General features: G+C 44.3%; 1 protein-coding gene across 1 annotated transcript; it reads left to right on the forward strand.

Annotated features, from left to right (window-relative positions):
• Positions 1 to 3,332: 3,332 nt before the first annotated feature.
• LOC125512386 (eukaryotic initiation factor 4A-10-like) lies at positions 3,333 to 11,127 on the forward strand. The gene is made up of 8 exons (XM_048677477.2): positions 3,333 to 3,532; positions 4,866 to 4,976; positions 5,055 to 6,300; positions 6,561 to 7,082; positions 7,823 to 7,898; positions 8,004 to 8,107; positions 8,216 to 8,640; positions 8,815 to 11,127. The coding sequence occupies exons 4-8, from the start codon at positions 6,563 to 6,565 to the stop codon at positions 9,445 to 9,447; spliced, it is 1,758 nt and encodes a 585-aa protein (XP_048533434.2). The 5' UTR covers positions 3,333 to 3,532; positions 4,866 to 4,976; positions 5,055 to 6,300; positions 6,561 to 6,562; the 3' UTR covers positions 9,448 to 11,127.
• The last annotated feature ends 1,284 nt before the right edge of the window (positions 11,128 to 12,411 follow it).

Below are 12,411 nucleotides of genomic sequence, written 5' to 3' on the forward strand. Positions count from 1 at the left end.
CATGGTCAGTGACATGAAGTGGTGGAGTGGAAGTACATTGATCTGCATGAGGACAACCTCCCCCGCGTTCATGAGGACTTTAGGACTGTTGGTATTAGTGCATCCATAGGGAAGAAGTTGACTGCATGGAATGATGAAATTATCATGCAATTTTACTCTACAGCTCACTTCTATCCCAATGGAAGAATTGTCTGGCTGACTAAAGGAGTGAAGTACCAGTCTAGTGTGCTTGAGTGGGCCACATTGCTTGGTGTGCCTGAGGGTGATGAGAATGACATTGATGTATATGCTAAGCCAAAGATGGACCACAATTCCATGGCTAACATGTACACGGAGGTACCTAAGAAGTACAAAGAATCTCACAAACTTGGCCAAGATAACATATACTCTTGTATGATCATTCTCCTACCCAAGCCAAATCTGAGAGAGAGATTGAGTGTTGAGGAGACTATCAAATGTACCGGAGATATCCATTTCATATGCTCTTGTATGATCATTCACTTGTTTACTTGGTGATGAGTGCTATTTGTGTTGCAATCATACCATTTTGAGCGCTCCACCAAGCTGTATGTGGCATGGAAGAGTAACCCATGATCCTAATCGATTGTGCATTTGCATTCAAAAGAAATTTTTTAATAATGCACAAATTTATGGGGAGCTCTTGCTTATTACATACTTCTCAAAGCGACGATGTATTTCATTCATTATATCATTTGTCGAAACTTTGATCTATATGTTGTCATCAATTACCAAAAAAGTGGAGATTGAAAGTGCAATTAATCCCAGGATGGGTTTGGTAATTAATAACAACAAATATTTCATTAATCTAATGAACATTGATGATATATTTTAGAAAAGATCAATAATTGGCATGGCATGGACTAGTGGATGTGGACTCCTCAAAATGTGAAGGGCAAGAATTGGCTACCCAAGACTCTACATTTTTGGCTTAGTGATCCAAAGTCACATTGAGTCCCCTAGGAAAGCTAATACTATTAAAAGGTGATGAGGTATTGTTGATGAGGTTGTTGCTCAAAGTGCTCAGTGATATTGGTCCAAAAATCCTCCATCACTTTCCCACAAACATATTTGTCCAAACCCTAATTCATCATTTTGGTCCCACCGATACAGTTCAGTTCGGACCCACTGAGATGATCATTATATTGCCACAACCAGAACCCTAACAAATCGGTCTGACCAAATTGGTTCTTGATTCCACCAAGAAGGCCTTGCCAAGTTTCTGTGATGAAGTCATTTCATTTCGAAATCACCGAGACAAAACAATCGGAACCAAGACGCGACTCTGCCATAGCCACTGCACTTCCGTCCCACCGAGATGGTATAATCGGTCTCACCTAAAACTCTAACGGTCAAGTCTTTTGCACTAGTCGGTCTCACGGAGATTTTTATATCGGTGCCACCGAGTTGGGTCAAAGACTTGTAACAGTTGGATTTTTGGTGCTGCCTATTTAGACCCTCCACTACCACTTACTCTAAAAGAGAGCCATCAGAATGAAACACAACTTCCACCATTAATTTTGAGAGAGATCCACCTACTCATGTGTTGAGATCAATAGATTCCATTCCTACCATTTGAACCTTGATTTCTAGCCTCTTCAAGTCGCTTTCTACTCCAATCCTTCTCCTAACCAAGCCAAATCTATGAGAGAGAGAGATTGAGTGTTGAGGAGACTATCATTTGAAGCACAAGAACAATGAGTTCATCATCAACACAACATCTATTACCTTTTGGAGAGTGGTGTCTCCTAGATTGGTTAGGTGTCACTTGGGAGCCTCCAAGATCATGTGGAGTTGAACCAAGGAGTTTGTAAGGGTAAGGAGATCGCCTACCTCATGAAGATCTACCCGAGTGAGGCTAGTCCTTCGTGGATGGAATCCATGGTGGAATAGACAAGGTTGCTTCTTCATGGACCCTTCGTGGGTGAAGCCCTCCGTGGTCTCGCGCAACCGTTATCCTCCGTGGGTTGAAATCTATATCAACGTGAACGTACGATAGCACCACCTATCAGAACCACACCAAAAATCATCATGTCTTCATTGCTTTTGAAATCTCCAAACCCCTCCTTTACTTACATGTGCAATGTTTTACTTTTCGCTGCTACACTCTTAGAATTGCATGTGTAGGGTGATACTTTGCTAGATATGCTAAAATCTGCCCACAACTAAAACTGAAAAAATGTTAGATTCTTATTTGGTCAAGTAGTCTAATCATCCCCTCTACACATACTTGTCTAATCATCCCCTCTACGCATACTTGCGCCCCTACACGGTGGTTCATCCTCTCGTGGTGCTAGTTTTGGTCGTGCCGACCGCCGTGGACCCGGTTCGGGTCAGCGTGCGTCTGATGGGCCTGTCTCGCTTTGGTCGTAGTTGAGATCTCTGAAGGTGGCAATCCCATGCACACGATGCTGGACAGAGGTTCGTCGAGCAGATCCAGGTGAAAACCATGCTCCCGGCTAGTTGCCAATGCCGCGATGGCGGCGTTCTTCTGCATCGCCCCCTTCTTGAAGACATCGTCATGAAGAAGCTCCAGACCTCTATCCGATACCTTCGGGGGAAACCCTAGATCACTCATTTGGATGAAAGCGGCACTCTGTATTGTTCCCTCCTTGGGGTCGTCATTCTTGAAAGTGTGCATTAGCTCGAGGGACCAGTGGACGGTTTCAACGCTGGAACAACGTTTCATGTGGCGCATCGACGATTTGGAGTCTCGGTGGCGTGATGCAGCAGGGTCTCAGCGACGAATGCTTGATGATGAACGCGCGTAGGGAGGTGGCGTTGTCTGGCGCTATGGTGAAGTAGATGGCAAGCCTGACAAGGTCGATGCGTCAGTGCCTGCTCTAAAGATGGATCGATGGAAGATGGTGACGACGACCTCTACAGCGTGTGCATGTGATAACTACTGAGAGTGCGCGAGACCGGTGTGTGCACAAGACCTGGCAATGCGGCTTGGTTGGGGCCTCCAGCTTTAGATGTTGGGCTTTTGTGAGGGCTGGGTATGCGGCTCAGACAATCTGCACCTCTTTATCAAGTTGATAGGAGTAGCGATAAATGTTACCAAGATGATGACTTCAGACTTACGGATGTATTACTTTATATGACTTTGGTGAATAATTAATAATGTCTGTGTGCATCATCCTGATGCAGAGGCTGGGGGTCATCCTTCTTTTTGAAAAAAGAAACGAAAATTATTTTACAACGAGATATGGCCTTGCTCTACATTAGTAACGAGTGAAGGGTTGAAATGAAAGAACATACCGACTTTCCGAGGGCCGTTTTTGTAGTAGAGATATCCCGAGGGCCGTTTTTGTAGTAGAGATATCCCGAGGGCCTCTGCAGAACGGGCGTTTTCAGTTTCCACTCCGGTGCCGGCCGTCATATCACTAGTCCACTGCCGCCGGCGACGTGGATTGATCGCTCTACATCAATCGAGACCGAATAAATTTCCTGGCTGCCTCCGTCAACATCCCCGGCCGATCTACCGCCGTGCGCCGCCACCCTAGTTCCGGAGGTACGCTGGAGCTCTACCTTCTCCCTCCCCGGCATTTCAGGATAGAGGTGTTAGCTTTTCTTACCAAAATTGGACTCGCCAGCCCACTACGGTCTACGAGTCGCCTCCAATTCAAATGCTGTAGAAACCCTTGCTCCATCCCCTTTCTGCCTGACCGTCGCCGCCCCGTCCCTGTCCTCAAAACCCTAGCTCGCCCTAAACCGTGGCAAGCACCGCCGCCCCTCATCCTGCGCTGGCGTTCGTCTTCCGAAGCGGCGGAGGTGCAGGAGGGCCCCGATCTAGGTCAGACCTCACTGACCGGCACGCTGTGCTCACAACTCGCATACTACCAACATCAGTTCATTTTCCATTCGTTTTTTTTTTTTGGGATCCCAACCTCCATAGCGCACGATCGAGTTCGAGTCCAGCCCTTCTTATAGAGAAGGGCAATACTTATCTGTACCATGCTACACAATGATTGCTTGGCTAATGGGGCCATTAGTTGATCTGATGATGGCCACCTGTGGTTTATTTTATTTGGGATGGGGGACAGGGCTGGGGCCTGATGGTCACCATCACATGCCAACCTGGTCTTGTGGCCGTTGGAAACGGCGTAGATTAACCCGATTGAACGGTCGTTCGACACGTGGTGGCGGTCTCCACCGCTCTATTTTTTTATTTATAAGGTTTTATTCAGGCTTTGTATAGCGAACATTTTGTATTTGAATTGTATGGTATGTCTTCACTGTTTTATCTAGTGTTGTCAAGTGATGTTTTATCGTCTATCGGGTGCTGATTAGTATCTTCATGGTGTGATAAATATTTTCTAGGTGTTATTGAGTCTCTCACATGCTATCATTTCTATTATTGAGATGAGATCTTCTGTGAGCTTTCGTAGAAAATTTAGTACTACTTTTTTTTTTCAAGCACATGGTGCTATTTATGTTGATTTCTTCTGTATATCTTCAAAGATCTGGAACTCTCATTTGTTTCCTAGTTGAGCCAAATGAAGATTTTAGTGCAATAAACAAAAATTGAAGGGTGCAATCTGACCCTCGCCACACCCGGGGATCGAACCTGGTTGTGCAGCATATTCTCTCTTTGTCCAGCACCGCGACCACTGCGGGTTACCTTAATATATTGAAATTTATAACAAAGACACTATTTGACACATTATTTCAGTACCTCGGTTGCAAATATTCCCATATTATATAGATGCTCGATATGTCCGTAAATCCCTTCCTTTTAATTTTGACTAACAAACACACTTTTGTTACATGCGCTTACTTCATTTCTTTAAAAGGATCTGGTCCTGATTTCTCTCTTTTTTGCCTTGGGATATGCGCTTGTATAGGTTGATATAGACAGCAAGAGGGCATCATATTGTACCAGAAAGCGCCAAAGAAGTACAGATTGCAGCACAAGCGATGGAACTTAATAGTCGAGAAAATAAGGCTCCGCCGGGGTAAGAACTAACTACTTTACCCGGTAAAAAGAAGTGCTCTGCTTGTAAAGAGACATCACACAATTTGGATCAATGCAGGATAAAAGACAAATTGGGTACTATGGCCCAGCTATTTGGACATTCTACAAGGTTCCCGTTCTACATGATTCAACCTTCAAAGGAAGTTGTCGAAAATGAAAAATTCTATCATCACTGCCTGCTGATCACATCTAATGCCTGTAACTTGGACCCGACAAGAGTGAAAACTGAACTAAACAAGTTCTGGAAGCTGACTGATGACTGGCATATAAAGAGAGAAGGTAGGCAGAATTTCGTAGCATCCTTCAACTCAGAGGATGACCTACTAAGCTGTTTAAAGCCTCCCAATGTAGAAACATTTCTGGATGAAAAGGAGGTGAATTTCACTGTAGCACGGTGGGATGAAGGTGATGGGGAAAAGCTGGACTTGATCAGAGAGTGGCTTTTGGTCTATGGGGTCCCAGGTGCATATAGAAACTGGAAGGAGCTATATCAAGTTGCATCTGCAGTTGGAGTTTTGCTTGAGGTGGATGAGGAAAGTTTGGAAAGTGGAGATAAGGAGCCTATTAGGTTGAGGATAGCATTGGGAAGTCTTGTTGGTGCTCCTTTCTCTTGCCACTTTGTGTTTGGATGGTCTTCTAGACTAGTCAAGTTCATGATTGGAGACAAAGTAAAAAGGATAGAAGGGCAATGGAAGGAAGTAGAAGAACGGAATGTTAGCGCCATGAAGGAATATGCAGATATAAGAGAAGAAGGTATTGAGGTACCTCCAGAAACACTGAACAAAGGAATGGATTTAGAGGGCACTGGAGTAGATTTCTTAGGCAATTATTCTTTGGATTTTGGAAGTTGCTCAGGCAAGGAACGTGAAGAAGAACTGAAGACCACAGAAACAGCTACATTGCTGGAAGTGGCGAAGTTCATTGCAGAGTTGAGAGCTGATGAAGAGATAAAGGAAAACAGCATAAGTGCTATGGCAGCCACCACAACAAACTCAATGAAAGCAACAAAGGGGGGGCAATCCCCAAGTGAAAGCTCAGCAAGAGGTGATCATATGTCGTGTTTGGAAGATTGTTGCGACAAGGATCATCAAAAGAAACTGAAGACTGATATGGCTACATTGCCTTAAGTGTCAAAGTTCACTGAAGACTTAAGAACTGATGGAGAGATCAAAGAAAACAACGCAAGTGAGTGGGCACCAGAACGAACTCTGAAAGAGCTACAGAAGACATTCCAAAAGCTGAAGGTTGGCAATTCATAAGCGGAAGTTCAACTTCAACGAGCTTCATTGAAAGGGTCCCCAGAGGTGAGTGAAAACTGCGCATTTGCGAACTTTGCTGTGCTATATTTATCAAATATGCTATGAAAAATTCCTTTCCAAATCAAATCAAAAGGAAAATACTTACAAGAGCATGGGCTAAAATTGTTTCCGAAAATGGAAATAAATGAATTCTCAGTTCTTGAAAAAGATAATTTAAAATATCATGTATGTTGTGAATTTTCTTGGCACAATATCAATTGGTTGACACTTTGTTTGCTGACATCATTTCTGATCTGCCCATGAAGGTATGCACAAGCCACCTATAAAGAATGTGTACACAAGGAGAGATCGGAAGCAAAAAGAATCGACAGAAGGTTCCACTTTGTTTGCTGATATCAGTTCTAACAGTGCCCATGAAGGTATACAGAAGCCACCTATAAAAATTGTATTCGAGAGAAGAAGTGATCCCAAGCAAAAAGGATCCACAGGGGGGCAACTTGCTTCAAAGGAACTGAACAAAGGAATGAACCCAGGGAGCAGCAGTCACGCCACAAGGATTGCAACCTTAACATGCAATATTTTGGACTCAAAAAATTTATTAGAGAAGCAACACGAGAAAGAAATGAAAATGGCAGAAACAGCTTTACTAGGAAAAGGACCAGAGTCGACTGAAGAATCTGGAGGTGGAGAGAATAAAGACAACAATGTAAGGACCAGTACAGCGTACTACATGAGAAACAAAACAGCAGCGAAGACTCTGGGAGCTGAAGGAGCGCAATGTATCAAGGGAAGTTCAGCGTGCATGATTAGAGTAACTCAAACAAAAGGTGAGTAAAAATCCTATGTGCATAAAATTGTTATACTTGTATACCTTCAAATCTGTTCTGAACTAAGTCTTCTATCACAATTTAGAAGGAAAACACCCAAATGGCATTTGACTACCAGTCTCTTTAGAAAATGAAAAGAAAACTGATTTTCAGTTTTTGAGTGACACAATCAGGAATATAAGAATCGGTGTGTACACCAACACATGGACTGTAGAGAGCGTGCAAGATGACAGCCTTACTAATTGTGGTGGGCCATGTGTTTACGTGAACATAAGGAAACCATCTTACATTACTGCTTTACAAAAAAGCTTACATAAGATAAGAATATGAACTTGAACAAAAGAAGGTTAAAACAGATTAAATACAAAAACAACTAGGGAGATGTGAGATGAGTTATGCGGAAAACAGAAACTGCTTTACTAATTTGCGGAGGGAACATTACCCTGATGGACAAAATTCCCATTTAGAAATGAGAAGAGTTTGATTATTGATACTATGTTTTACTGTCTTCAACCATTTTATGTATTGATTAATTTCTGATCCAACGCATTGATGCTTTTTTAGAACATTGATTTTGATATGGTTGTGTTTAAAAAGTAAAATAGGAGTTTAGTTCCAACCCTTTTGCTATAAAAGTTCGGCAGCGTTCTGATGGAACAGGAGAAACATCCCTGATTTATTGAAGTTTTGGGCTAGAAAATATTTTGCTAATATGTACTTTGTTTGCACTGTCTCTGAAGGTGTTGACATGGCTGCAACGACACTAGAAGGAGCTCGGTTTGATGGAAAGCAGCCTGTGTCTAAGATGACTACGCGGTATGTGATCTGATATTTTACTTCTGCCTGTTTGTTTCTCGTCTTGTCTTATTGTTTCATTTATATTTATGGATATTTGATTACTTCCAACATGACATGGTATAGGCTAACTCAATTTTACGAGGAGTTCAACACATATAATGAAATCTATGACAGTTTCGTTGAGATGGGTCTTCGAGAAAATCTGCTGAAAGGAATATATGCATATGGTAATTCCTACTTTATTTGTTAATATGTTGAGATGCTTATTTGCGTATACAATTATTTCTTGACTCGACATGTATTATAGTGAAGTCTTAATGCGATTTTTCTTGAAGGTCTGGCGATGCCTTCTGCAATCCATCAACGGGGAATTGTCCCATTGTGCAAGGGTCTGGATGTTATCCAGCAGTCACTGTCTGGAACAACTGTGACACTTGCCTGTGGAGTTCTCCAGCGACTCGATTATGGATCCACGGAATGCCAAGCTTTGGTTCTTGTACCAACGCGTGACTTGGCACAGGACACCGTGAAAGTTATTGGAGCACTTGGTCAGTGGCTAGGTGTCAAAGCTCATGCTTGTCTTGGAGGAACTAGTATTCGTGAGGACAAGCAAATTTCGTCGAGCAGCAATCAGGTTATTGTCGCCACTCCTGGCCGCGCTCTTGACATGCTAAGAAGACGAGCGCTTTGTCCAGATAACATCAGAATGTTTGTCTTGGATGAAGCTGATGAAATACTCGCAGGAGGTTTAAAGAACCAGGTTGGTTTTGCATCCTCATACCAGCTCAGTTTACAGTGATCCCAATGGTTGCAAAACTTCTCTCGTACTACTTGTTCTTTTAATTTGAAACGATAAAAATAGATCTTGTTCAGCTCATGCAATTCTATGGTGGCATCTATTTTCGTAAACTGTGACCATTCATCTTTCTTGCAGATCTATGATATTATCCAGCTTCTCCCAGCCAAAATCCAGTTTGCTGTATTCTCTACCACCATGTCCAATGAAGCTCTTGAACTTTGCCGGAAGTGCATGAATAAGCCTATGAAGGTCATAGTGCCAAAAGATGAAGAACTTGAGGGTTTTAGTGTTAAGCAGTTCTATGTTAAGGCTGAGAATGAAGAATCAAAGTTTCAAAAATTATGTGATCTTTTTGACACCATGGCCGTCACGCAAAACATCATCTTTGTCAACGCACGTCGGAAGGTCAAGCCACTGACTGAAAAGATCAGAGGCAGGGGGTACACTGTCTCGGCAAGCCATGGTGGTATGGACCAGCACTCCAGAGATGTTGCCGTCCAGGATCTCCAGTCGGGATCATCCCGTGTCCTCGTCACCACCGACCTTCGTGGCGCTGACGCATTGCAGGTCCCTGTTGTCATCAACTATGATCTGCCAACACAACCAGCACAATACCTTCGTCATGTTCGACGAAGTGGACAGCCTGGAGGGATTGGTGTCGCTATCAGCTTTGTTGCTCGTGCTGATGAGCGTGTCCTGTCTGGCATCCAAAGGTTCTGCAATACTCAGATGGCGGAGTTACCCTCCAACGTCGCTGACCTCTTGTGAGCAATTCTGTAGTTGGATATGGTGCACAGATGGCTATCTAGACTTCTTTTTTCTATCGTTGGCCTGGAGAGCTGCGCAACAGCTGCATTTTGTTGAATTGTGGGAATCGTCTTGTGGGATTGAAACGTGTTGAGTTCTCCGGTATTATGTCATGGTGGTTCGAAACTGAATTCGATGTGGTGCAAATAGTTGTTTGAAATGTTTTGGTGGTTCATCTGTTGTTTACTATTGTTATATTGTGTTGGTGCACATATGCTGCTAGTGAGCAACGTTATGCGCACAGGTTACAGAATCCTTAAGCCAGGACAAATAATGCAGGTCAGACTTGGATTGAACCTTGGACCAGATTACATAGCAAGTTGGTCACCTATAATATCAAAGAATGTTCTGCTGAATGAATCTGATGTTAGTACCACAATTTGCAGGCAATAACAACTACTGGTGGGTACCATGATCTTTCTGTTCTGTATTGTAAAGGCAACACCAGCGCAGTCCAGACACTTTTGGACATCCAATGCCGTGCATCAAACGCTTGACGCCTCGGACCCAGCCAAAACTGAAGTGGAGCCGACACATGTGGACAATTCCACCACTGTCTCCACGCAAAAGGCTGCCCTTGCCCTTTGGTGGTGGTTACCCACAAGACCAGCACCGCAACACGTAACACCCACCGCCAAAACAGAATAAGAGGGAGGACGCTTTGGCGGAGGCCGGTCACCGAGTACCTCCTCCACCAAAGTGTGTGAACCGGCGGGTGCCAGCCATGCAATCACCGCTCCTGCAGCCGCCACCGCTCTGCCTAGCGCAGCTGTATCCACCATACTACTACTAAACCCAGCGCACCTTTATGGAGCCTCAGTCACAATCGTCGACGCTTGTCCTTGTGCGGATGCCGGCTCCCTCGTCCTTCGGTGCCCAGTCTCTGTTTGCTTCAATGTCTCAACCGGGCGCGATAGTGGATGAGAAGGAGGCAATGATGAACATGATTCACGACAGCGGTGACCACAAAGACGGGAAAGTGGAGGACTCTTGGCCGGAGTCGGACACCCAACAAATGGACACCCAGATACAATCACCCACCAGAAGCACACTTAACAGCAGACGACGACTAGTCAGATGGTGATCCAGACGACTTCTGGGCGCTGAGTGCATACCCAAAGAAGAAGAGGGGAGAAAATTCAACATGAAGGAGGATGAATTGTTGGTTGATGTGTGGTTGTCCACAAGCACCGATCCAATTCATGGCACAGAGCAAAGGGACAAAACCATTTGGACAAGTGTGCATGTTTGGTTCTATGAGCAAAGACACTATGATCTGTATCGCAAGGAGAAAATCCATGAGCATAATTCGAAATCAATCACTAATTGATGGTACACCATTCAAGAGTCCATGAGCAAGTATTGTGGCTTTTACAAACAATTGAAAATCCAGTGGCCAAGTGGCGCGTTACTCAACGTGCTCGTCAGTTTTTTGTTGCTCTATGTGTTGGTCATTTGGCCGGATATACAACATGTGTTGGATTCGGCCAGATATGCTCTATGAGTTGGTATTTGGCTGGATATGCTATGCCAAGTATCTAGTAGTGGTTTCTTCCCCGTACGCTATGCATTTATTGTCCGGTCTGTATGTATTTTTTATTTTTCAACTAATACAGTGTTAGTTCTATGTTAACCTTCTTTTAGGTACTTCCTAGGATTTTCTTTGTAGGAAACCCCAAAAATATAAATAGGCGTATTTTCCCATGAAGATGCTACATTTTGTTGGTCTTATTTATGGGATAGCGAATCCATTTTTGTGTGCACTTAATTGTCAGGTTGGACGCATTGGGTGTCGGTGTCAAAACCGGCAGACCTTGGGGAAGGGGGTCCCGAGCTGTGGATCTCGGATCGGTGGTAACAGGAACAAGGAAGATCATGTTTACCCTGGTTTGGGCCCTTTTGATGGAGGTAAAACCCTACGTCATGCTCTTGTTTATATTGATGATGATGTATCGAGTACAAGCTTGATCTACCTCGAGATCGTAAGTTGTGTTCTAACCCTAGGGCTAGGAGAATGTAATTGTGTTTCGGTACCCTCCACGGGCTAAACCCTTTGGCTTATATACACGCCAAGTAGGGCATCTAGGGTTACATGGTCGGTATCTAGGGGAGCGCATGGAGGCGGTAGGAGATGGCTTGGAGTATACGTCAAGTCTTCGGCAGATGCAGTCTTGATTACGTCTAGCGTGTAGCTTCCAGAGTCCATCAGATAGAGAATGAGGCGCACAGGCCCAACCCGAGGACTACGGGCCAACTCAGTTGACACCCCTTAGTCCATGACACCGTTAGTAGCCCCCGAACTGGTCTTCTATCCCGAGGACAGCTTCCTTGATGTAGACAACTTTGGATTCGAAGTCCTTGGCTCAACAGACGAGTTCCCCTTCTTTGGCGATTCGAGATACTTTTCCTCTAAAGGTCACCATGGACCACCCCTCAAAGGAGTGACGTCCCCTGATCGTGACCTAGCCGAACTCACTCAGCGCCCGAAGACGCAAGGTTACTTAACCGCGAAGGCCTACCGTGTAGGTGTGAACAATGCTTTCTAGCCTGGCAACTTTATCAAAGCGGCACCACCCATGACTGGACAGACGATTACTACCCACCCATATCATGGCCTGAGGCAATCCTCTTATTGGCATGTCCCATCGAAATGGAGATCGTGCTCATTTTCTTAGGGATATCATTAAGATTTTGTTTCTCCCCGTATGCATAATGACATCTTTTGTGGGGAGTGGTGATTTCAACGACACGTCAGAAGGACTCTTGGGCTTTTATCAGCCCATATAAGAGTAACGAGATAGCGACAAAAAAAGCATGCTCTCATTCCTCCTTGCCCGCTGCCTCTCGAACTCCAGCGCTCAAATCCAATCCCGACCCCATCTTGCATAGCACATCCTAATCTCCGTCACCAGCAATGGCAGATGC

This window comes from Triticum urartu, chromosome 6A (genome assembly GCF_056163025.1).
Source record: "Triticum urartu cultivar PI428250 chromosome 6A, HENAU_Tu73, whole genome shotgun sequence".
NCBI lineage: Eukaryota > Viridiplantae > Streptophyta > Magnoliopsida > Poales > Poaceae > Triticum > Triticum urartu.

What these genes read in the sequence shown, in the direction of transcription:
- LOC125512386 (XM_048677477.2), top strand. Translation starts at nt 6,563, where the DNA reads ATGCACAAGCCACCTATAAAGAATGTGTACACAAGGAGAGATCGGAAG. An exon ending in GTGTCTAAGATGACTACGCG is followed by an intron (nt 7,899 to 8,003) that starts GTATGTGATCTG and finishes GACATGGTATAG; the next exon opens with GCTAACTCAATTTTACGAGG. An exon ending in GAAAGGAATATATGCATATG is followed by an intron (nt 8,108 to 8,215) that starts GTAATTCCTACT and finishes TTTTTCTTGAAG; the next exon opens with GTCTGGCGATGCCTTCTGCA.